The 27,025-nt window shown below is 37.1% G+C and overlaps 1 protein-coding gene across 3 annotated transcripts in view; it reads left to right on the top strand.

Moving 5' to 3' along the window:
* The window catches only part of BAZ1A (bromodomain adjacent to zinc finger domain 1A), a 94,326-nt gene that overhangs the window by 7,721 nt on the left and 59,580 nt on the right, over window positions 1–27,025 (top strand). For all 3 annotated transcript variants that reach the window (XM_027111050.1, XM_027111051.1, XM_027111048.1), the window contains one exon: window positions 4,163–4,441. In XM_027111050.1, the coding sequence (XP_026966851.1) occupies window positions 4,163–4,441 (279 nt within the window). The remainder of the gene's footprint in view (window positions 1–4,162; window positions 4,442–27,025) is intronic.

Below are 27,025 nucleotides of genomic sequence, written 5' to 3'. Positions count from 1 at the left end.
ACCATTTATGAATAAATGTAATAAATGTAATTTTCATCTAGCAGTTATTTCTCCCTCTAAGGCATGTATAGTCTGCCATGCCCATGATCACCTAATGTCCTGCTCTTGTAACCCCTTCAGTGAAGGAAATTGTTAGAACAGCCCGTGCTGTCTTTTAGCAATTACTACTTTTCTAAGCTTATAAACCATACTTTCCTTCTCTTGCATACCATATGCTGTTTTAGTCAGGAATTGTGTTAGTTTTTAACCTATGGCTGCATTTCTCAGTTACTGATTATTTTGTAGACAGAGGAGTTTGCTTATGTCCCTTAGATCTTTTCTGCAGTATTGGGCTGTATCTCTCTTACCTTGCTTTACGTCTAGTTAATACATTTTGGGCCATTAAGTAAATAGAGTATGCTTTGCATTTATCTTTTCTGAATTGTATTTGGTTTCTGGTTTTTATGTCACTTCATTCTTAATCTTATTCTTTTAGGTTTTTAGTTTTCCAAATACTCAGCAAGTTAACAGTATGTTGCCCTTTGTTCCTTAATTTGTTGACTTTGTTTTAGAAGTGTGTTCTTACCAGTACTTGACCTGGTAACTCAGAAGCAATTTTTCCTTAAGAAATAATGGCAAAGGGCAGAGGTCATCAAACTTTTTCTTAAAGGGCCAGATAGTCAATATTTTAGGCTTTTCAGGCCATTAGATGTCTGTTGCACCAACCCAACTCTACAGATGTAGTGAGGAGGCAGTCATAGGCAATACCTAAAGATGTGGGTGTGGCTGTGTTCCAATAAAACTCGACAAACAGGTGGAAGTCTGGATTTGACCTCCGGGCCAGTAGTACGCTCATCTCTAGTAAAGAGGATTGTTGAAGGAATGTAGCAATAAATTGGAGACATAATAACCTGTATTAGTCTAAACTGATATAAAATAGTACTTTGTGTTTTATAAAGTTTTACTCACAATAATAAAAATGTGCTGCTTGTAAGATTTTCGTTATTTATATTCTTATAATATTGAAATTGAAGAGGCACTGTAACCTATCCCCTAGAGTTTCAGCATTACTAACAAAATCCTACACATTTGAATGTGTATGTTGAATGGGTGAAGAGCAGAATATAGAAGTGGATGTAAGTGAAGGTGTAATGTTAGAGATGGTGCCATGATGAATAGGGAGTGATGAATAGGGAGAAGTAGCCTTGGGCTTTATTTCCCTTGCTTTAAAATGGCCACTGTGAAAGAAAATTCCAATAAAAATTAATTTAAAAAGATGGCCGCTGTGGTAGTGTGTCCTGCCTCCCTCCTCCTGAGGGTGGATCTTTGTGCACAGCAGGACTATAATGTAAGACCTTTGTAGGGTAGATAGACACAAAGGAAACAAACAGAACAAACACTTTGCAGGAGGCTCTGGGAACCTGGGTGAAGAAGGGTAGCTGTACTGTCGCTGGTTACTGTCTATCCACGTTTAGTGGAGGTTTGTGGCACTTGTGCCATTCTTCTCCTTGGTATTTTGAACAATGGTAACAAATCTAAACAGAATAGTGTTTATTGCAGCTGAGTCTAAAGTCTGTCCCCCTGCAATGGCAGCAAATACCCCAGGCTATCAAATACCCACCTGCTATGGCTAGAGCTGTGCTGTCCAATGCAGGAGCCATTGGTTATTAAGAACTTGAAAGGTGACTAGTCAGAATTAAGATGCGCAGTAAATGTAAAATACATACTGGATTTTGAAGACTTGGTACCAAAAAGAAAAAATGAACTATTTCAATATTGATTACATATTGAACTATTTTGGAATATATTGGGTTAAATAAAATATATTAATTTCATTAGTAGGTCTTTAAAAATTTTTAAATGTGGCCACTAGAAAATTTTAAATTATATGTGTAGCTAGCATTCTACTTTTGATAGCACTAGCTTAGAGACTAGTTAATATGTAACATCTAGATTTGAAATATATTTTTCTTACAGTTGACCATGGATAAGGAGGGCTGATGGTAAAGTTATACACAGATTTTTGACTGTGTGGAGATAGCACCTCTATCCTTCCCTCCCCCGTTAGTTCAAAGGTCACCTGTAGTACTAGATAAATAGTTTAAATTATTAGAATATCTCACACACATGATATATGTGGCTTGGGAATCTGTGTTTGTTTCTAAAGGAAAAAGTTTAAAACTTTTATAAAGCTTTCTAAGTGAACTGCAGTTTTAGGCAGTAAAAATTAAATAAGACCTCTTTCAAGATCCATCCATTCATTCATTTTATTTTGTCCTGTTGATAACCCTCTATTGGGTATGTCTGTTGCCTCTCACTTAGCTATTTATCTGACAGATTTTATTATAAGAATCAAATTATATTCATTTTTTTCCTCCGGCATTTTTTCCTTCAACTCCACTTTTCCTTTTCATCCTAACTCTTCATGCCAGTTCCTCCCAAAGATGTTCTAGCATTTCTTGATCTTTTGTGCCTGCCTCTCCTCCTTCCCTTCCTCTGAATTCCCGAAGGATATCTGCCTCTGTTTTGTAAAGATAATCACTTTTTACTTTGTATTTTAATGATATACACCCATTATCCCCATTACTAAATGGTACATACTTCAAAAGGATTTCCCTTGTACTGAATTAGTCATGTAAGTTGACATATGTATATTATTATCTCTTTAGATCTCATTTATGTTAAGGTATGATTAGTTTCTCTTTACTTCCATAGATTTCATTTTTTGTTGTTCTCATAGAATCTACAGACAAATATGCAAATGAAACTATCTTAATGGAATTACTCCAAATCTTCTTTGGAGATCAGACTACTACAGGGGTAACCTGTACAGATACACTAACAAGGAAATAAACATGTAACAGTTTCAATCGTTTTTAGAATGATGAGAAGGAAAGGGGTATTTCAGGAAGGAGAAAAAGTTAGAGAATAGTGAATTATGTTGGTTACATATGTTGAAAAGTAGACTGAAATGTAGAGGCGGGCAAAATATTTACCCATATCTTAACCACTTAGAGGCAACTACTGTTAATCTTTTTGCATATGTCTAACCTTTTCTGTTTAAAAAATATTTTTATTATAAAAACAATATGAATACATGCTCATTATAAAAATTCAAACAATATGGAACTATTTAGAATAACAAATTCTCCTCTTCCCAGTCCCTCCCTTTCTCCATAGGGAACATCTGTTTATGGTATTTGTATAAATACGATCATTTGCACGTTTTTGCTATTATTATAATTAATGCATTTGGAATTATGTCATTCAGTGATTTTGAGTTTTTTTCTCTTTAATATACCTTAGAAATCTTTCCATATAGTAGATCTCTCACATTTTAAAAATGACTGAATAGAGTTTTTGAAAAGAAATTAGTGCTTATAGTAAGAAATCCTAACTGCAGAAAAGCACTGGGTAGAATGGTCCCTAAGTCCCATCCGCATTCTAGAGCTGTTACCTTGATTTTTGTATAACATTCCAGGAATGTTTTATGCTTCCTTAAGTTATCTTTTGCTACTTTCCTTCCTTCCTTCCTTCTTTCCTTCCTTCTACCCTTTCTTTTTCTTCCTTTCTCTTTTTTAATTTTAACACAGGTGGGACTGTATTATATATATTGTTTGGATAAGCTTTTACTTTGAAAAAATATGGGAGGGAAGCAGACTGGAAAGTTGTTTTCCCTGTTTACATTATTTAAGAACTCTCCTTCTGTTTCATGACTGTGATTTTTCATTATATGAAGTACTATAATTTATTCAACTTTTCTCTTATTGTTTGATGCTTAGATTTCCCAGTTTTTCACTATTATGTTAAAGCCTTTCAAAATTCATAGTTAAGTGCTTGAATTGACAATGTTTTGACTGCTTTGGAACAAAAAGCTTAAAAATTAGAAGGAAAAAAGAAAGGTTGAGTTTATTTTGTTTCACTTCAGTTTCAAAACTGATAGAAATCAAAATCCAATTTTGGCTGAATGTACCTGTAAATTGCAAAATATAAATGTCTAGTTTAAATATACTTTTTCTTATGTTTGTAATATTAATGTGTAAGTTGACCAGTTACTAAACTTTTGTTTGAGTTCTATGAGTCTATGTAAAATTTTGCAATAAAGGAACAATCCTTTATCAGCTTTTAATGTAAAATTTGTGAAATGATAGGTAATGCGTTTTTGTTTTTGTTTTTTAATCAGTGACTTTTTTGAACGAACTATTCTGTGCAACAGTCTGGTGTGGAGTTGTGCTGTGACGGGTAGACCTGGACTGACCTATCAGGAAGCACTTGAGTCAGAAAAAAAAGCAAGACAGAATCTTCAGAGTTTTCCAGAACCACTAATTATTCCAGTTTTATACTTGACCAACCTTACCCATCGTTCACGCTTACATGAAATTTGTGATGATATTTTTGCGTATGTCAAGGATCGATATTTTGTTAAAGAAACTGTGGAAGTCAGTAGGAACAATGGTGCAAGGTAAAGTACTTTTAATTTTTTCTTTTGTTATGCATACATTCACATTGATCAAATTCAAAGTACACACAGGGATGAACTGAGGAAAAGCTTACCTTTTACTCTTTTCCACCTACCATGTTACCCTCCCCCAAGATAGCCCTTGTATTAACAGTTTCTTATTTATTTTTCCAAAGCTAATTTTTATATAGACCACCAAAAACATGTACATACGCGTGCACGCACACACACACACACACACACACACACAAAATCTCCTGCTCCTTTCAACGCGAAAGGTAACATACTGTAGTTTATACCTTTTTTCACTCAAAATATCTTGAAGATTAGTCCATTACTTTATAAACCACCTTCTTTCTCTTTCTTATTTACTGTATGTTCTATTATATCGAAGTTTCACCTCTATTTAAGAGTAAAAAATCTTAAAGATATCTACTGTGTTCTCATTACGTTACCTATTAGTTTGAAAATGCCTGTATTTCTTGCTGGGTTTTAGTAGTTCTTTGATAAGATGAAGACTGAATTTTATATACTCTACTAAGTTCTTTTCTCTTTTACCCAGGTCTTCAAGAAAAAAGTGGGTTTTTCATATTGCAAAGTTAAATTGAGTTTATCTATGGTACTAAATTAAAAAGTATCATTGCTTTCCTGAAATCTTAAGCATTTATGATTGGCTAGTCACTGATATTTATTACAGTAATCCTTATTTGCATTAAAACTTTTTATAGCCTCCTGACTTTTGAGGCAGTGACTATTTTGGGATGCTTTTTCCCCTTTGTTAACCTGAATAAAAATTTTTTTCTTTTTGAATTTTATTTTTTTAATATTTATTTATTTGTTTGGCTGCACTGAGTCTTCGTTGCAGCATGTGGGATCTTTCGTTGTGGCGCATGAGCTCTTCTTTGCGGCGTGTGGGCTCAGTAGTTGTGGCACACAGGCTTAGTTGCCCTGCAGCGTGTGGTATCTTAGTTCCCAGACCAGGGATCGAACCCACGTCCCCTGCATTGGAAGGCTGATTCTTAACCACTGGACCACCAGGGAAGGCCCTCTTTGAATTTTAAACTTTAGCAGTCAAAACTTACTATATATGTTCTTAATTATATGTCAATAATTATGTTCTTTATTATCTTATTTTGGAGAATCATCATGAGTTTTTATGTAATTTCAGAATAATGTCTTTAATGTAATCCATTTTAGTTATTAAATGCTACTCTGCATGAATCTTAAACATCCAGGAGGTGTTTATATTAAGATCTGAATTTGCTTGGATTTGATTTTGGTGAAGAATTGAAGAAGTTCTTTTTTTTGTGTGTGGTACGCGGGCCTCTCAGTGTTGCGGCCTCTCCCGTTGTGGAGCACAGGCTCCGGACGCGCAGGCTCAGCGGCCATGGCTCACGGGCCCAGCCGCTCCGCGGCGTGTGGGATCTTCCCGGACCAGGGCACGAACCCGCGTCCCCTGCATCGGCAGGCGGACTCTCAACCACTGCGCCACCAGGGAAGCCCAATAAGTTCTTTTTTTAATTGTAGAAGCAACAAATGGTAAAAATTGAAGGATTTTTCATTTGTCTCATGACTTTTGGGGAAAAAAATCTTTATTTTCAAGAGGAAAGATTGATATGTCACCAGTAATCCCACCAAGAACATACCAATCTATATCACCAAAAGGAATAATAGGGCCTGTTTGGGGACCAGGACAATTTTTTTTTCTCCTTATAGTCATTGTTTTATTTGACTTATGCCAAAAGTGTTTTCTAACTTAAAAATCATTGGGATACGTTTACCTTTAACATTAGGTTAAATATTGCTTACGTCTAGAAATATAGTTGTTCAGTGTTTTTTGTATAGCTTTTTTTGGTTGTACCTTAAAAATGGGCTTCAGATAGTTGTAGCTTTAATGACAGTAGTAAACTAGGGTACATTGTAGAAATGGGAAATCTGAGAGTCACAATTTTATTGATTATTCATTAGAAACATACTTCTTCAGACTTCCCTGGTGGCACAGAGGTTAAGAACCCTCCTACCAATGCAGGGGACACGGGTTGGATCCCTGGTCTGGGAAGATCCAACATGCCGTGGAGCAACTGAGCCCGTGTGCCACAACTACTGAGCCTGCACTCTAGAGCTGGAGAGCCACAACTACTGAGCCCTCGTGCCACAACTACTGAAGCCCATGCACTTAGAGCCTATGCTCTGCAACAAAGGAAGCCACTGCAGTGAGAAGCCCGCACACTGCAACGAAGAATAGCACTCGCTCGCTGCAACTAGAGAAAACCCGCGTGCAGCAATGAAGAGCCAACGCAGCCAAAACTAAAATTAATTAATTAATTAAAAAAAAAGAATCCTAGGGGCTTCCCTGGTGGCGCAGTGGTTGAGGGTCCGCCTGCTGATGCAGGGGACACGGGTTTGTGCTCTGGTCCGGGAGGATCCCACATGCCGCGGAGCGGCTGGGCCCGTGAGCCATGGCCGCTGAGCCTGCGCGTCTGGAGCCTGTGCTCCGCAGCAGGAGAGGCCGCAGTGGTGGGAGGCCCGCGTACCACACACACACAAAAAAGAATCCTATAGTGGATTCAATGTGAACCTCAAAAAGAAAAGAAGAAAACACACTTCTTCTGGCTTACTGGCCATTCTTAATCTTTGTGCAGGAAAGGAGAAATCTTGGATGACTCATTGAATTTTTTGCCTTCAGCAGCTGGGTAGATGGTAAGATGCAGAGGCCTCAGGAAGTAATACTATCAGAGTCTAGCCATCTTTGCTCTCATCTCAGACCCAGATATTCCTGATTGCTCTGATTTTGCCTTTCACGGACATGTTGCTTAGGTGATTCATGAGTGTCACATAGAAGCTAGACACTAGTTACTGGGGATATAACAAGGATTAAGATGTCCTTAAAGAGTTCAGTGAAGGGAGAGACAAACATGTCAACTTGCCGGGTATTAAAATAAACGTATGAACGAGGTAATTCAGAAGCATCCAGGTCCAGAATGCCATAGAGGCTAGCCCTGGGTTCCCTAGACTCACACTAACACTGGTTATTTTAGTCTTTTCATCTTTGCCAAATCTGATGAAATTTCAGTGTTTATTTGCTTTTCAGGTCCTTTGCTCATTTTACTTTTGGCTTTTTTGTCATCAGTAGATTTATGAAAGGTCTTTGTTAAATACTAGGCATATTAAACTCTTTGTCACTTTGTTGCAAATATTTTTGTTTCATTTTTTGCCTTTTCTTAAATGTGTGGTAAATGTAAAAAGGACTTTGGGGCTTCCCTGGTGGTACGGTGGTTGAGAGTCTGCCTGCCGATGCAGGGGACACGGGTTCGTGCCCCAGTCCGGGAGGATCCCACATGCCGCGGAGCTGCTGGGCCCCGTGAGCCATGGCCGCTGAGCCTACGCGTCCGGAGCCTGGGCTCCGCAATGGGAGAGGCCAGAACAGTGAGAGGCCCGCGCACCGCAAAACAAACAAACAAAAAAAAACAAAACTTAAAAATATGTATAAAGAATAATGATAGAATAAGGGAATAATGAATAAAACTTCAATAAATACACATTCAACACTTGGTTTTAATAGAATACCTTTATCTTTGATGTTTGTTTATAGTTGGAGAAAAGTTTTTTAGTTTTATGGGAAGCAGAATTGTGTGATAGTGAAGGGTTTAGGCTTTGGAGTCTGACTGACCTTGTTGGACAATGACATCCTTTCAGGTTATTGTGAGACTAAAATGAGAGTGTGTTGGGGGGTGCACATTTTTGAATTGCTGTATAAGTAGAATATAGTGGCATTTTACTAGGGGAATAATGCTCCTGTTGGCCCAAGAGGGTTATATGGAAGTTAGTATTTTTCTTCTATTATTGGCTAGGTTTTCTGTTATTTTATATTATAATTAAGCTTCAAGCCTGACTTGAGATTTCTGCAACTTTCGATACTAGTTCCTGCATACACCTTTATCCTTTCACCTTTTTAACTTAAATTTCCGTTAAAATAACTTAAATATATAAACTTGACTAGATTTCCTTTGGTTGGAGTTGTACCTCTCCCATCTACGTACTACTTGTGTAACTTTTGGGGAAGTTATTTAACATCACTTATCTCTTCTTTGTGTATGTAGTAGAATTATTGTGAAGATTGACTGAGATGTTGTATGTGATGCTCCATGCACACAGGAAGTATTCAATAAATGACAAGTAAAAAGAGGCTTTTTCCGTTTTGATTTTTTTGGTTCTCTGTCATGCTTGTAAACTCTTACTCTATTACACTGATACGAGGAGAGGACTTGGCATGATGTTTTTCATTTGGAAAGTGCTCTAGACCCCAAGGAACATGTGTCCCTTCTGGCTTCACATCTGCTTGTGTAACTTTGGGATGAGTTCAGTTTTGAGGTGATGATGCTAGTGATAAGGTTCTGGCGTCCTCAGGGGGTCAACTAGGGCAAATCCAGCTTCAGTGCTGAGAGAAGTTCCAGGTTGAGTTTCCTCAGTATCCCTGTTGACTTTTATCTGCAGGCTCCTGTGGCTTTTGTATCTGACTGTGGCTTGAGGCTTATCCTTCCAGGGCTTATTTAGAGAATTCAGTGGATTTCTCCCAGTGGCTGAGAAATAGCAGGCACTTACTATCTTCATGGGATCCATAGGATCTGCAGTATGAGATGTCTGTGCTCCTACTCCCACTTTCCACTCTTTGAAAGTTAGAATGTGACGTTAGAAGAATTTGCTTCCACAGGACATACATCTCCCTCTGCTTTTTAAGTTAAATGTGCTTTATTGAGATATTCACACACTGTAAAATTCGCCCATTTAAAGTGTACAATTCAGTGGGTTTTAGTTATGTGATGATTTCCACTAATTCCAGAATATTTTCATCACCCCAATAAGTCCTGTACCAATTAGCAGGCCCTCCCCACTGCACTCTCTCCTCAGCCCCTGGCAACCGCTAATCTGTTTTCTGTCTCTGTGGATTTGCCTATTCTGGACATTTCGTATATGTGGAATCATAAAGTATGTAGCTTTCGGTGTTTGGTTTCTTTCACTTAACTATAATGTTTTCAAGGTTCATCTGAGTTGTAGCATGTATCAGTATTTTATTTCTTTTTATTGATAAAGAAATTCTGCTGTATGGATCTATCACATTTTGTTTATCCATTTGTCAGTTAATATATATTTGAGCTTCCACTTTTGGACAATTATAAATAATGCTGTTACAAACATTTCTGTACAAGTTTTTGTGTGAACATATGTTTACAGTTCTCTTGGGTATATACCTAGAAGTAGAATTGCTAAGTCATTTGGTAACTCTATGTTTAGCATTTGAGGAATCTCCAAACTTTTCCAAAGCAGTTGCATCATTTTACATTCCTACTAGCAATGTATGAGAGTTCCAGTTTGTCCACATCCTCATCAAGCCATATGTATGGACAATTTATTATTGTCCATCTTTTTTATTTTGCCATCCTAGTGGGTGTGAAGTGGTATCTCATTGTAGTTTTGATTTGCATTTCCCTAGTGACTAATAATGTTGAGCATCATTTTATGTACTTATTGATCATTTGTGTATCTTCTTTGGAGAAATGTCTTCTCTGGTCCTTTGCCCATCTTTAAATTGGGTTATTTATCTTTTTATTACCGAGTTGTAAGAGTTCTTTGTGATTTGGGGTATAAGTCCCTTAGCAGATATATGATTTGCAGATATTTGCTCCCATTCTGTGAGTTGTCTTTTCACTTTTTTTTTTTTTTTTTTTGCGGTACGCGGGCCTCTCACTGTGTGGCCTCTCCCGTTGCGGAGCACAGGCTCCGGACACGCAGGCTCAGCGGCCATGGCTCACGGACCTATCTGCTCCGTGGCATGTGGGATCTTCCCGGACCGGGGCACGAACCCGTGTCCCCTGCATCGGCAGGCGGACTCTCAACCACTGTGCCACCAGGGAAGCCCTCACATACTTTATGGTACCGTTTGCAGCACCATTTCCCTTTGCTTTTAACTTTTGTGCTGCTTGTCAATAACATCTGCCTTTTGTTTCTATCTATGTTGGCAGAACTCAGCAGTAGTCCTCAAGACTTCTTCATCCATTAGAGTTACTGGATTAGATTTACTGGAAAGAATATGCTGTGTTGCAGAGAAGTGGATGGGCCCATCCTTAGGCTGAATTATTTCAGTATGGGTACTCTGGATCTTCTCACTTCAGTATTCTTATTGTCTCATTTACCTTTAGATATCCCTCCCTCTTTTCTTTTTGCACCTTACAAGTATAGATTAGGTGCTTCCCTCCCCACCAAGACTTTCTGTTTTGAAATTGGCAATCCGCAGACAGATTCTTCTAGAAGATCCTTTGTCATTGCTATGGCAGATGAAGTAAAGAGAACAGCAGACTACTTGACTGAACCACACCAGTTTAGTTCTTTACACGCCCCATCCTGATTTACCACCAGCTTGCCTGACAATCATGCTGCCATTTGTTTTCTGCTGCTTCCCTGGAGCCTGTGGGGAAAGTGAGAGGATGGCTGCTCTTGTGAAGAAAACACTAAACTGGTAGTCAGGGCTGTTAATTCTTAAATAACTACCAGATGCTTTGAATATACATTATATCAGCAGATATGAGACAAGGACTTACGGTTTCTATTTACAGATGAGGAAACAGAGATCCAAAGAAGTTGTGTTTTTTTTGATAGTTGTTTACCATGTATTTAGTGATACCTATTATTTATTGATACTTGCCCTGTTCCAGACACTGGAGATACAGCAGTGAACAAAGCAAAGTCATGGAGCGTCCATTCTAATCTTTTAAGTAGTAAATTGTAGGATTTAAATTCAGATAGGGCTGACTTAACAAAATTATTTCTTTCTCAGTATCACTGTGTCCTTGGTTTTGGATTCTGCCATTTGTGATTAGCTGTATGGTTCTGTGCAAGTAATTTAAACTCTTAAGTGTTAATCTTTTTTCATGTGTTAAATGGACCCCCAGCCTTACAGTGTTGCCTCACAGGGTAAAATGACATAATGAATGTGAATTTTTAAAAGCTGTATTATATAATATTGCCTTTTTAAAAAATATTTATTTGGTCGCACCGGGTCTCAGTTGCTGCAGGCAGGCTCCTTAGTTGTGGCATGCGAACTCCTAGTTGCAGCATGGGTGTGGGATCTAGTTCCCTAACCAGGTATCGAACCCGGGCCCCCTGCATTGGGAGCACGGAGTCCCATCCACTGCGCCACCAGGGAAGTCCCAATATTGCCTTTTGATGTAGGTGTCTTGTTAGTATTTGAATCTGTTTATTGGTGGTCATGCAGTTTTGTTTTGTTTTTGTTTGTTTGTTGGGATATGCCAGTAGTGATGTGAGGCTACAGTAGCTGCCTGGGACACTGTAACTTGGAATCAAATTTCTCTGTTGCAACTCTGAGCGGAAACCCCATAGTTAATAATATCAGTGTCTTAGAAAGACATAGTTGTTTGTTTTTGAAGACAATCATCCCTCATTTGTATGTGATCTTCTAAAAATGCTACACAAGCAGATTTCAAGACATCCAAGTTTCAAGTAACTTTATCTTTTTTTTTTTTTTTGACAAGCCTGATACCCATTGTTTAATAAAGGATTAGGAGGATGGTGAGCTAGAACTCAAATAATTGCATGATAAACTCATCTTCTCTCCCCAGCCGTAGAACTGGTGAATTGAATCAGGAAAAAGGAGGTAGAAATCACGCAACAAAAAACATTTTGGACTGTTGAGTCATCATTCAGTGTAAAGAAAGGACTAGAGTTTGAAAGAATTTTTAAAAATGAGTCAGAATATAATTGTATATTTGGTAATTTTTTTTAGTTAAAAGTAGGCTTTGGGCAACTTGTTTTCAGACATTTTATAAGCACAGTCAAGATGTTCTGGTAGCTGAAAGATTCATAGGAAATGTGAAGCAGCAGGTGAGAAGGTACTTCTAAAAGTATTGGGTTGGCCAAAAAGTTCATTCGGGTTTTCCTGTAAGATGTTACGAACTTTTTGGCCAACCCAACAGATATACTGACAGAAGCAAGAAGTGGCACCTTATAGCAAAGGAGGAGATAGAGTAAACATCAACTACAAAGTATACTGGCCTGGCTCAGTATATAATTTGGTAACGTTAGAAAACGTTGCAGAATAAAAATATGCTAGCATTTATTGAACTTTTCCTGTATGCTAGGCAGTGTGCTAGGTGCTTTCATTTTAATTCTCATGATATTGATGGGTGACCCGGAATTTTTGAAAAGGTTATTTGTTTGTTGGTATTTACCTGAAAGAGTTGAAAACTTATGTCCACACAAACCCTGCACACGAATGTTTATAGCAGCTTTATTAATAATTGCCAAAAGTTGGAAGCACCAAGATATCCTTTAGTAGATGAATGAATAAATAAACAGCAGTACATCCAGACAATGGAATGTTATTCAGTGCTAAAAAGAAATGAGGCTTCGAGCATGAAAAGACGTGGACGAACCTTAAATGCATATTACTAAGTGAAAAAAGCCAATCTGAAAAGGATATGTATGGTATGATTCCTACTATATGGCTTTCTAGAAAAGGCAAAACTATGGAGACAATGAAAAGATCGGTGATTGCCAGGGGTTGAATGGGGTAGAGGGGAGGTGAATAGGTTGAGCACAGAGGATGTTTAAAGCAGTAAAAATACCCGGTGGTACTATGATGGATACATTTATCCAAACCCATAGAATGTACAGCACCAATAGTGAAACTTAATGTAAACTATGAACTTCAGGTGATAATGATGTGTTAATGTAGGTGCATTGATTATTAACAAGTGTTACTTCTCTGGTGTGGGATATTGACAGAGGGGTTATGCATGTGGCAGGGGCAAGGAGTATATGGGAGATCTCTGTCTTCCTCTCAATTTTGCTATGAATCTAAAGCTGCTCTAAAAAACCAAAGTCTTTAAATTAAAAAAAATTATATTATCAAGGCTGAAGTTTATAATTTTTTAAAAATCTGTTTTATTTCCTATAAAAATTTATATACAGGAGAGAAAAGTAAAAGGTGAAGGCCTGGAGTGCATTTCCCAAATGCTCCTTTCAGAGATAACCACAGTCAAAAAATTAGTGCATAGTTCTCTTTTTTTCTGTACTACACTAAATTAAAAAAAAAAAAGTAGCTTTTTCACTTAGTAATGATTTGGATGTCTTCTTACATTAGAAAACCACATGCACCATTTCTAATTGGTTTTGCATAAACTCGCTAAACTGTGTGTTCCTAAAAAGCTTACTTGGAGTATTGCCTTTTTCTGAGGATGGAGAAAGTTATTCCTTTTGTTAGCCTTGTGTGAATTTGCTCTTTGAAAATAATAAACTGCATTTTTTTCCACATAATCTCTGACCTATGACTTAATGACAGACCTTTTCTCCAATGTAGGTTAAATCAATACAATAGCAGAATTGGATTTGCACCGGAGTTTCACTGATAGCTAGATTTTCCCACATATTATACCCATACTATTTAGATTTAACACTTAGAAATGCTATCTAGTCAAGAAGCATAAGATACTACAGTTCAGTATTGTTTTTAGAACTGCCTTGTAAAATGAAGATTATGAAATTCTTTTTAATCTTACAAACTGATATCAATTTTGGCATCAAATAGAGACCAGCCACCTAGAGCTCTTATCTATTCAGATATCAAGGTATAGTCCCTGTGGCTTTCTATGTTGCATTGGTGGAATGCTTCAAGCACTTTAGTCTAATGAATAAAAGAAAATTAGCATAAAAACCTAAAATGTAGAGAGTAGGTACTTATTATATATTAGAATTGGAAATGAGAAAATGGACTTTTTAATCTTTGAGCTCCTTTTTGTATTGCTAACCTAAATGATATTAGTGAATCATAATGAATTAAAATGCATTAATGTTGAGGACAAAGGGAAATACTAAATATATTGAGGAGATAAGATGAACATAAAAGGTGTAAGTGAGGAACAGTACAGTTATTTTGATTTAAACATACATGCTTGGATATCAGTGAGTGGATCCAGGTGGGATTAATCCAAGGAGAAGTTTTGGAAAAGGGTTATTTGACTAGAAATTTGAAGACAGAGAAAAATATAAATTAGTAGAAAGGATTGAAGAGGAAGGCTTCTTATTTAGGTGCAGATATAATATATAACTTTTAACAACGTATATTAATTAAGTTTATTATAGTTCTTTCAAATAGAAGACTTTCTATTGGTCAGCTTATACTACTGCCCTTTTAAGGTCAAAATTCCTGGTTCTTAGCCAAGGAGAGACCTAAGGAACATCCTCAAATTGTTGTTTCAGTCTTTAGTTCCTGATGACCCTAGTATACTGATGATATAATTATTAATAGAAAAAAAAAGGCTATTTGGGACAGCTGTTCTTTCTTTGGAATTCCTAGTTAGAATCTTCTTTAGATATATATTGTTGTATGTATCAGAGACCCAGACTTACAGCCTGACTGAGTGCTGGATTGTTGTTGCAAGTTGAACAGTTAAAATTTAGAATCCTTATTTACTTGTGTAATAATATATATTGGAGGCCATCCTGGGAAACCCTTTTTATATCCTAAAAATCCCTATTAAGTAGCCACAAAAATAAATGAAAATGAATTTGTTTTTCTAAAGTGTTTAATTCAAATAACATATAAAGCTTCTGTTGTAAATATTTATGGATTCAACTGCTCGATTCTTAACAAAATAGTTCAGTGAAGTTTAGACTGATCATACAAATGTATTCATTTTCTTCAGTGTTCTCAGGACCTTCAAATTTGCATTGGCCATTAGGAGGATTTGCCTAATGCCTCTCAAAAGTCTTTGGATGGTAAATGTTGGAGGAGGGTAGTTGGTTTCTACGGCAACCTCTTTATTGATCCTCTGCACTAATACCAAGTGCAAAGAGTCAGCTGAGTCTCTACCAGGACTTAAGGTCTTTATTGTGGGAGTCTTACTGTAGTAAGAAAAGTGATAAAAATGGGGGATGGCAAGTAAATTAAGGTTCACCTCTTTTCTATTATAAAAGGAAAACAATGTTTACTTCAATTTGTGTCTCGTTGAACTGGTTAGCAGCAGGATGGTGAAGTAGACTAGTAGTAGTCCTGAAGTTCTTAGTTCACTATGGCAGGAGAATATTAGAGACGAATCTCACAAAAGAGAGAAGACTATATATATAGTCTAGCTATATATATAGCTATATATACTCTCTCTCTCTCTCTCTCTCTATATATATATAGTCTATATATAGACTATATATATAGTATAGCTACTTCTGTCCTGAAATCCCTGTTAGGAATAAAAGGGAAGTCCATTTCTACATGGTTATTACACAGGTTCAGGTCTGGGAAGTTAGAGGTCTTCTGAATAAAATCTCTCTCCTACATCATCTTCTACCTCCTTTATGGTCTGTTCCATTCGGCCAATATAAGATCACAGTGGTTCTGACTAACCATTTTAAAAATGGGGTTATCTGGGGCAGAAATAGAGACACGGATGTAGAGAACAAACGTATGGACACCAAGGAGGGAAAGCGGCGGGGGCGTGGTGGTGGGATGAATTGGGAGATTGGGATTGACATGTATACACTAAAATGCATAAAATGGATAACTAATAAGAAACTGCTGTATAAAAAAATAAATAAAATTCAAAAAATAAATAAATAAAATGGGGTTATCTGCCTTTCTTAGACAAATTCAGAGATTGTCCAAAGATTAAAGTTAAAAGAGATCTAAGAGAAATGACATAAGCTAAAATAATTTTCAATGAAAGGAAAAGGAGAGATAAAAGTACAAAAAAAGTCTGCTCATCACTAAAGGCCAGGCAAAATCCTATGTTTAACTCAAAAACACATGCCAAGAGAATAATTCCGAGTAGAGGTTGGCACACTTTTTAAAAAATAAAGGGCCAGATAGGAAATATTATAGACTTCAATGTCCATATGGTCTCTGTCACAGCCAGCCAACTCTGCTGTTATAGTGCAGAAGCAGCCATAGACAATAAATGAATGAGCATGGTTGTATTCTAGTAATTATTTATAAACACTGAAATTTGAATTCCATGTTATTTTCACATGTCACAAAATATTCTTATTTTTATTTTAAGCCACTTAAAAATGTAAAAGCCATTCTTAGCTCGTAGACCACACAAAACAGGCAGTGAGTTGAATCTGGCCCATTGGCCATAGTGTGCTGACTCCTGGTAGAGAGGAAAGATTACTGCTGAAATAAGGGTTAATGAATAAAGTCCCCAGAGATACCCTTTTAATCTAGAACCTCAGAGTATAGCATGTAGATGTGGCTTGGTATGGTGGAAAAAGCCTTTGGAGCCAAACTGAGTTACTCGTTCTGGGAATCTTCTTTACTAATCTGTAAAGCAAGTAATATCTACATTCGTATAGCGGTTGTATTAGTTAGCTTTTGCTGCATAACAGACCACCCCCAAAACTTAGTGGCCTAAATCAATAGTCTCATGATTCCATAGTGGGCTGGAATGCTCTTATTGTCTGGGGCTGTATTGTCTAGGTCGCTTACTCTAGCCTTACTGACATGTCAAAGGCCTCAGACTGGGGTGGGTATTTTCATGTGGCCTCTCTTATCCTTCAGGAGGCTAATTCAAACTTGTTCCCAGGGTAGGAATAGAGTTCCCAGCAGCAAGAGAAGGCAAAGCTCCAATGTGCAAGCACATATCAAGCCTCAGCTTGCTCAATGTTTGCTAGTGTTCCATTGACCAAAGCAAGTCACATGAGCAAATCCAGACTTAATGTGTAGGCAGGGGGATCAAGGAGGCCTATGACTCAGTGGGGGCCATAACTGCAACAGTCTGTCACAGTGGTTAATATTTTTTAGGAGCCCAGCATAGTGCCTGGCACATAAAGCACTCAGTAAATGTTAGATCCTTCCTGTGCTTGTCAGGGACAAGTGAAGAGCCTGACAGCTGTGATGACTCATCTTTTTTTGTAGCCAGTCCCTAATTTTCTTACATCACAGTCACTGTTCTTCAGAGTTCACTGTATGTCATTTTAGGGAGATGATGACAATACCAGTAAACTTTTGAGAGCTTATTGTATGCCAGGCACTGTTCTAAGCTTTTTACTTATACTATCTTATTTAATTTCCGCAACAGCCATATGTGATAGGTGCTCATTTGCTTATTTTACAGTTGAGGAGTTCATACACAGAGCTTAATTAACTAAAACTTGCCCAAGGTCACAAGTGATGAAGTTATCAAGCACAAGCAGTGCTTCTGTGTGGGCGGAATGAGTGTGAAAGAAATACTAAAAGATAGCCCTTAAGCAGGATGGAAAGATGATAAATTGAATGTACTTATTGATTACTCACTATTTGCTTTTCACTTTATTTGTGCATTTTATAATTTCTTTCAAAGTGTGAAGCAACATAGAATTGTATATAATGTGGTTAGATTACGCTTTTGATCATTCACTCTGAGTGATCCATATTGTTGAGTGTCTGAAAATCAGCATCATTTTATGATCATTGATTCAAAGGGAAAAAAGCTCCTTCATTTAAACAGGTTCTCCTGCTATTTATATTTTTAACCACTGTGCTCATCAGAGGGTGCCTTAATTATTTTACTTCTGCATTCTGAGCTGATTAAGCTTTCTTCTTTTCAAATATTTTGCTTGCAGGTGAAAGAATGCTATCTAGTGGCAACAAAAGGTGACTGCAAGCATGGGGAAAAATAGAATTTTTAAAATTATTTTTTTCATAGGATTTTTAAAGTATTTATTTTTATTTATTTATTTGGCTGTATCGGGTCACAGTTGCGGCATGCAAGATCTTTGTTGGGGCGCTCGGGTTTCTCTCTAGTTGTGGCGCGGGGGCTCCAGAGCACACGGGCTCAGCAGTTGTGGCACACGGGCTTAGTTGCCCCATGGCATGTTCCCCAACCAGGGATCGAACCGCGTCCCCTGCTTTGGAAGGTGGGTGCTTGACCACTGGACCACCAGGGAAGTCCCAGAATTTTTATTTATTTATTGTTTTTCTATCTTTTGGAACAATTTCCAGGGATGAAAAATGCAATTACTTATGACTTTTTCTTTTCTTTTTTTTTTTTTTTGGTATGCGGGCCTCTCACTGCTGTGGCCTCTCCCCTTGCGGAGCGCAGGCTCAGCGGCCATGGCTCACGGGCCCAGCCGCTCCATGGCATGTGGGATCTTCCCGGACCGGGGCAAGAACCCGTGTCCCCTGCATCGGCAGGTGGACTCCCAACCACTGCGCCACCAGGGAAGCCCCTTATGACTTTTTCTTAGAGGTGGTAGGGAATATTCTGATTTAGTACTTAAGGTATACACAAAGCCAAATTTTTTGTGATTCATTCAATAAACATTGTGTGCTCAATGCTATTGTAGGTATTGGGAAGAGGGTAGTGAATAAGACAAGGACTAGGGACTTATATTCAAGTGCAAGAGAGAAAAACACAAATCAGGATAATTTCAGATACTGATTAGTGCTGTAAAGAAAATAAAGCTTGATGGGATAGTTTTGAGTCATTTTTTGTTTTAGCCAATTAAATTCAGTGTCTTCTCTGAAAAACCACTGTGTTAGATGCAAGCAGATAATCAAATATGAGAAAAGCATTAGTACTTATTGTTCTCAAGCATTATATAGTCTGTTGGTAGTAGGAATAGAATTTGTAGGGCAAAGATAAGTAAAATACATATGAAGGACTAATGAAGGACTAAATAAGATAAATACATTAAGAGGACATAGAGAGGAGGGGAATTGGAGGAAGGGTAGTCAAAAGGTACAAACTTCTAGTTATAAGTAAGTACTAGGGATGTAATGTACAACATGATGACTATAGTTAACACTGATACATGATATATAGGAAAGTTGTTGAGATTAAATCCTAAGAATTTTCATCACAAGGAGAATTTTTTTTTCTTTTTTTTTTTTAACTATATGAGTTGTTGGATGTTAACTGAACCTATTGTGGTAATCATTTCACAATATGTATAAATCAAACCATCATGCTGTATGCCTTAAGCTTATACAGTGATATATGTCAATTATTTCTCAATAAAGCTGGAAAAAAAGGGCATAGGATAAGTCTTACTTGACTAGTGAATATATCACCAACATTGAAATAGAATGAATAAAAGGTACTGTAATGCTAAATTAATTTAGTGCTCCATTAATCATTTGCTGTGATTGGCCATTAGAATGGGCTGATGTTTACCGTTTATCTTTATAAAGATGTTTTTGTATCTTTCTTTATCTACTTCTAGTCAGTCAGTCAGTCAGCATGTTGATTTCATTGTTGTCATATTAAGAATGCTTATTGACCATAAGGATAATAGAAAATATTCGGGTTATTTTGTTTGAGCTTCCAGCTCAAAAAATTCGAGAATGCCGGAAGTAATAAGTATAATTTTGTCATCTTAATTTGTTAGTTATATAATAATTTCTTTGCAAATTCTTGTAGTTATTTTTTGTACACTGTATTTTTTTTCATAAATTTATTTATTTAATTTATTTACTTTTGGCCGTGTTGGGTCTTCGTTGCTGTGCGCGGCCTTTCTGTAGCTGCGGTGGCTTCTCTTGTTGCGGAGCACGGGCTTTAGGTGCGTGGGCTTCAGTAGTTGTGGCTCGCGGGCTCTAGAGCACAGGCTCAGTAGTTATGGCGCACGGGCTTAGTTGCTCCACAGCATACAGGCTCTTCCCAGACCAGGGCTTAAACCGGTGTCCCCTGCATTGGCAGGCAGATTCTTAACCACTGCGCCACCAGGGAAGCCCTATGCACTGTATTTTGATGTACATAAATCATCTGACTTTATTTGATTTGGTTATCTCACATTGTAAGAGAGAACAACAATATATTGAACTTCTTTCCATGAAAAATAGGCATTTTAAGATGAATTGTTATTATGTTTATAGTTGAAATGGAAACAAATTATAGAAAAGGACTCCCTTTATGGAGTTTTTGCATTACGAAGAACTCTCTGGCTAGTCTTCTGATAAGTATAGCAGGACCCATCTATGCTTCAATAAGTTCTAACAAGTAGACCTACTTCAGTTAGCCATTTTCGTATATATTGTTTTAAGAAAAGGAATAAATGTTTTACTTTTAAGTTAAAGGATAATTTAAATAACTTATATTCAGATAGGCCTTTATCCTAAGTAGTCTAAATTAATAAGGCTTAAAGTATATTACTTCCTTATGATATAATTTATCCTTTTTATTGTGTAGCTCTGACTCTGACTTTTGATACATAGTCGTGTAACCCATCACACATTTTTTTACTACCTTCCTTTGTGCCCTTTTTTTTTTTTTTTTTTGACTGCACTGCATGGCTTGCAGGGTCTTAGTTCCCCAACCAGGGATCGAACCCATACTCCCTCCAGTGGCCTTTGTGCCTCTCTGTAGTCACCCCTTGCCCTCATCTTCTAGACTCTAGCAACCACTGATCTGTTTACTGTCCTTATAATTTTGCCCCTTCCAGAATATGAATATAAATGGAATTTTGGGTCTATTTCTGGACTCCCTTCTATTGAGCTGTATGGCTATCCTGCCAAAAATACGTCATTATTTACTGTAGCTTTTTAGTGATACATATGTATTACTTTCGTCTTTTATTGATTTTTTTCCCCCGTGATGTGAATGCTTTTAATTGGAGTTGATATTTTCCTAATGTTTATCATTAGCATTTTTAAACTAAACTTTCTATTTTGAGATAACTGTAGAATCACATGGAGTTGTAAAATAATACAGAATTTCCCCCAGTGGTACAGTATCACAACCAGGATATTGACATTAATATAGTCACAGTACAGAATATTTCTGTCACTGCAGGGATCCCTCATGTTGCTCTTATGCCACACCCACAAATCATAGGTGGTTAAATTTATTTTTCTACTTCAGACTTTGTTTTCTGAAACAAATATGACTTGAAAAAAATCTGTATTGCCAGTGACACGATAACTTTCAAGTTTGAAAATCTTATTCAGCATTTTTGGCTGAGTTGAAGAATGTGGTACTCTGACTCAAAATAAATTTAACATAGATCAGGTTATAAACTGATTACTGTTTAATAGAAATACCTAGTATACCTAATACATTGCTTATATTGCTTTTCCTCAGCTGGAATTTGACTTGGGTGCCTATAATAGGAAAAACTTTAGGGGCATTAACAAAATAGAAATTTCTCTCTCATGTAAAACTAAGTACTTAAGTTGTAGTGTTAGGGCAGGTCTACGAAGTTGTCAGGAACCCAGGCTTTTTCCTGTTTTCTGCTCTGTCATCCCAAGGTTGTGACCATTGTTTTCCTTGTTCAGGATGGCAGCAAGATAGAGGAAAGGCAAGAAGCCTGCTTCTCTTCCTTTGCTATCCATCCTTCACACTGAGTCCAAGTTAAGTGTTCTAAAATTCTATTATCATTTTGAAACAGAAGTCACTTGCTGCTAAGTCTGTGGTGGCTTTTCATTATATTTAATGTTTTTGTTTTCTCTGATCTGCGTGTGTTTGTCTTGCCTCCTCACGAGGGTATCATCTCTGTTGGCATCAGTATGTCAGATCAACATAAAGCTGAGACTGCAAACACTTTGAATATCTATTAATTTGAATACACTAATTGGAATTTTAAAGTATTTTGGTGAGGCTTTCATTAATTTGGTTGATACCTTAACCAAACTAACTCATGTGGCTTTAAGATGATAATTTTGAATACTAAAGGGTTTAAACAGTATACTGATAATATCCAGATGTTTGAAACTTTAGAGATATGTAGGATTTAACCCATATATCTTATATCTAGAATTTTCTTTCCAAAGATTTTTATTTGTATTATATATATCTTTTAATAACAGATTTAGTTTTTAGCAAGAATCTAATGATTCTAGTTGTCTTATGATATTTAGGCTTATAATAGGTCAAATGCCAACTGGAGAAATAAGAAGATGTGGTTCTCTGGTCCATAAAGAGTCTCAGAACAGTTCAAAATGAAACATTCTTTGAACTGCTCTGATCAGTTTGTCTAAAAAGTGAGAGGTTACAAACAAAGCAACGTTTTCTGACTGCTTCTTCCCCACTGACAAGTAATCAACATAATTCAGTCTTTTTGTTTGAAGTAGGCAGACTTGAGTGGTCTAGTTTCCTCCATTTAAAATGAGGTATCACTTAACCTCTTTAACTTGAATTTTTTTAACTCTAAACTTCAAATTAAGTAGGTTTACTCTGTTTCTACCTATAAAGTTGAAGTAATTATTCAAGCATAGCATTTTAAAAATAAATGTTCTTGGCACCTGTATTACAAGAAAATAAAAGGTTAATGAGGCAGCACAGGTGAGCAGATGTGAAGCATGCCATAGATTCAGCATATTCTATTTTTAGAGACCCAAACAGAGAGGGGCAGTCCTTTTATGTCAAGTAGGCCTCCCCAGGTTTCTATTCTTCTTTCCTTTTGCTGTTAATTATTTATCTTCTACCCAAATGCCTTGCAAATATTCTGCATATGTTTCAGTTCTAGAATTTGCTTTTGTTTTAATGAATTTGTATTTTGAGATATAAATTGAACTATAACTATTGTTAAATGACTATTAAAACAAAAACAACTTTTGGGGGGAGATATATATACCATTCCAGAATATTCTCATAAAAGGCTATTTCCATGTTTAGCTGGTCACTATTAGAAATTTATGGCTAACTTCTGCTCTAGCCTCATTCTGTGCTTGCTGCTGTTCTACAGACTTGCTTTCACTCTGAAACATGTTTAAGTTTGAAATGTGTTTTGGAGAGGCTCCCAAAGTGCCTCTTGACTACCTGGACTTAAAGCTCTGAAATACCCTTGGGTCAGTATAGTGTTGTGTTACCCCTCAACTCCAGTAGTAGAGTGGAAGATTAGAAAATATATGGGCTTCAGAGCCAAATAGTTAAAAGTTTTGGCTGTACTGTTACTGGTTGTCTGACCATAAACAAATGCTTTAACTTCTCTGACCCTGAATTTCATCTACTGAAAAACGTATACCTTGCAGAGTTGATATGAGGAGAGAAATATGTGAAAGTGATATACTTATCTGGCACACAGGAACGCTAATAATAATAAGGACCTGTCTTTGATTGTCAGTCTCCACTCTGTCCTCAAAGAATGGAGCATAACATTAATTTAGAGTTTCTGTACTCTCCAAGACTAGCTAGACCCACTAGCTGGGTCTTGATTCGCGATTCTTTAACGTTTTTTACACCCCCCAGTCTTCTTTGGACTCCCTAGGACCAAGAAATTGTAGCAAGTGGATTTGAAAGACATAGACTAAGTCTCTTTGGAAATCTGTTAGAACGTGCTGACCTGACATCTTGCAGTTAACTGAAGTTTAGCTAAGCACCAGTGAGAGGCCTAGCCTTGATTAGATTAGCAAGAATTGACCTGTGGTTTGGGTGTGGTACAAAGTTAATAGTAGCATTGAAAATAACCAGGATAATTTATATATAAAACATTTACTACATTATAGACAATGTCTCTAAGCTGTACTGGTTTCCTTCTCCCTTATTCCTCTGTCAGAGAATTGTATTTCTGTTAATTTTCTGTTAGTCTTAAATGAATTAGTTCTTAAATTATTGTAGCTCTGTGGGCCCTACTGGGATCATAGACTATTCCCTTCAATGGACTGTCAGACCATTTTAGGCGGCACACCAACCGTTCCTGTGCCCAGCGTAGACCCGTTTACTTTTTCTCTGATGACAACCACTGCTGCCACTTAGGGGCACTCACCTGGACTCTGCCAAGTGAAAACTATCTCTTTTTCTAACTTGAAGAACCTTGTCACAGGTTCACTGAAAAGCTTCCTTTATCACCTCCTGGAACCCTGAGCCATATGACCCCTGGATGTCATACCTAGGCCCTTCAAAAGTGGGTCCATTTGATTCCTTCCTTATTTTCGTGCAGTTCATGTCACTAAATTACAGAACCTTTTAACCATTAGACTACATAATTGCCTGATATAATTTCCTATAGTTGTTCCTCTTTAGAAACACTGGTTTATTTCTGTCAGCCAGTGGCGAAAGTTAGCTTGCAGTTCTTTTGACACCATTTCCATTTGCTACCAATGTCGGCTTGGTAATTGGGCCTTCTTCAGCTTTACTCTTAGGACAAAAAAAAATTTTTTTTAATTGTGGTAAATAAACATGAACTTTACCATTGTAGTCATTTTTAAGTGTATAATTAAGTGGCAGTAAGTACATTCACAGTGTTGTGTAACCATCACTACTATTTCAAGAACTTTTTCATCATCCCAAACAGAAACTCTGTACCCATTAAGCAATAACTCCCCATTTCTCCCTCCTTCCTGCCCCTGGTAACCTTTATTCTACTTTACGTCTCCATGAATTTGCCTATTCTAGATACTTCGTGTAAGTGGATTCATACAATATTTGTTTTTGTGTGTGTTTGGCTTATTTCACTGAGCATAATGTTTTCAAGGTTCATCTGTGTTGTAACATGTATCAGAATTTCATCCCTTTTTATGGTTTAATACTATTCCATTGTATGTGTATATACCACATTTTTTAGTCTATTCATTTGTTGATAGATACTTGAGTTGTTTCTGTGTTTTGGCTATTGTGAATAATGTCATTGTGAACATTGGCGTACAGGTGTCTGTTGAGTTCCTATTTTCAGTTCTTTCGGGTATATACATAGAAGGGGAATTGCTGAGTCATATGATAATTGTGTGTTTAATTTTTTTAGGAACTGCCATATTGTTTTCCACAGCAGCTGCACCATTTTGCATCCCCACCAGTAATGCATGAGGGTTCCAATATCTCTATATCCTCCCCAATACTCTTTATTTTCCATATTTTTTAATAATAGCCATCTTAGTGGGTATGAAATGGTATTTCATTGCAGTTTTGATTTTGCATTCCCTTTATGACTTAATGATGCTGAGCATTTTTTTCATGTGCTTATTGCCATTTGTATCCTTTTTGGAGAAGTGTCTATTTAGGTTCTTTGACCATTTTTGAATTGGATTTTTTTCTCTTTTTTTTTGAGTTTTAAGAGTTCTTTATATGTGTTGCCATATCTTTGTCTGGTTTGTGTATCCGGGTAATGTTGACCTTGTGAGTTAAGGACTGTTCTCTCCTTTTCAATCTTTTGGAAGATTTTAAGAAAAATTGGTATTAATTCTTTAGAAGTTTGGTAGAACTCACCAATGAAGCCATCTGGTCCTGGGCTTTTCTTTGTTGGGATATTTATTTATTTTTTTTTTTTAATTTTTTTTTTTTGCGGTGCACGGGCCTCTCACTGTTGTGGCCTCTCCTGTTGCGGAGCATAGGCTCCGGACGTGCAGGCTCAGCGGCATGTGGGATCCTCCCGGACCGGGGCACGAACCCATGTCCCCTGCATCAGCAGGCGGACTCTCAACCACTGTGCCACCAGGGAAGCCCTTGGGATATTTTTGATTACTGATTCAACCCTCTTAATAGTTACAGATCCATTTAGATTTTCTATTTCTTCTTGAGTCAATTTGTGTGTTTCTAAGAATTTGTCCATTTCATCTAGGTTATCCAGTTTGTCAGCATATAGTTGCCCATGGTATTCTCTTATAATCTTTTCCAGCTTTACTTCTGGTTTTAGTAATTTGAGTCTTTTCTCTCTTTAATCAATTCTTTTTTTAGGAGCAAATTATTCGGGAGTCATATATGATACTTTTTTTATTAATTAATTTATTTTTGGCTGCATTGGGTCTTTGTTGCTGCACGCAGGCTTTCTCTAGTTTCAGCGAGCAGGGGCTTCTCTTTGTTGCGGTGCACGGGCTTCTCATTACGGTGGCTTCTCTTTGTTGCAGAGCATGGGCTCTAGAGCACAGGCTCAGCAGTTGTGGCACACAGGCTTTGTTGCTCCGCGGCATGTGGGATCTTCCTGGACCAGGGCTCGAACTCGTGTCCCCTGCATTGGCAGGCAGATTCTTAACCACTGCGTCACCAGGAAGTCCCCATATATGATACTTTTAATTGAATGTGTATAAGTCTCAGAGTGAGAGGAAGTGAGTTGAGGGGGGAAGATAAGATGCTTTGAGAGTTTTAGATTCACCCATATAGTCTACATTTTGTTGATTCTTAAACCTCAGGGTGCTGTGGAACCAGTTAGTTTCTTCTATTAGTGTATAGTGCAAAGTTCCTAGCAGGAAATCCATGGTCCTGATTTTCTCTGTGCCTAATAGCAATATTAGACTTTGTTTGGGATACTAAAGATGTTCTCCTAAAGGAGAATATAAGCAAGCATACGCTAAAATGTACACTAATGAAAATAAGTGCAATTACCTTGTAAAAATCCACCAGCTTCCCAAAATGAATCAGCTCTGAATATATTGTTTGTCTTTCTGGAATTGTATGATTCTGTTTTGGCTGTAAATGCAAAAATGTATTTTGAAAACATGTAAGCAAAAGGGCAAACTATTTGTAACCACTCATCTACTTTCTGTCTCTATGGATTTCCCTATTCTGGATATTTCATATAAATGGAATCTTTTTTTTTTAATTTTTAAAAATTTATTTATTGATCGATTTTTGGCTGCGTTGGGTCTTCGTTGCTGCGTTCCGGCTTTCTCTAGTTGCGGCGAGTGGGAGGCTACTCTTCATTGCAGTGCATGGGCTTCTTTTTTTTTTTTTTTTT

This window comes from Aethalodelphis obliquidens, unplaced genomic scaffold (genome assembly GCF_003676395.1).
Source record: "Aethalodelphis obliquidens isolate GAN/ISIS:26980383/991018 unplaced genomic scaffold, ASM367639v1 scaffold10, whole genome shotgun sequence".
Classification (NCBI taxonomy): domain Eukaryota; kingdom Metazoa; phylum Chordata; class Mammalia; order Artiodactyla; family Delphinidae; genus Aethalodelphis; species Aethalodelphis obliquidens.
This window is presented reverse-complemented; position numbering and strand designations above follow the sequence as displayed.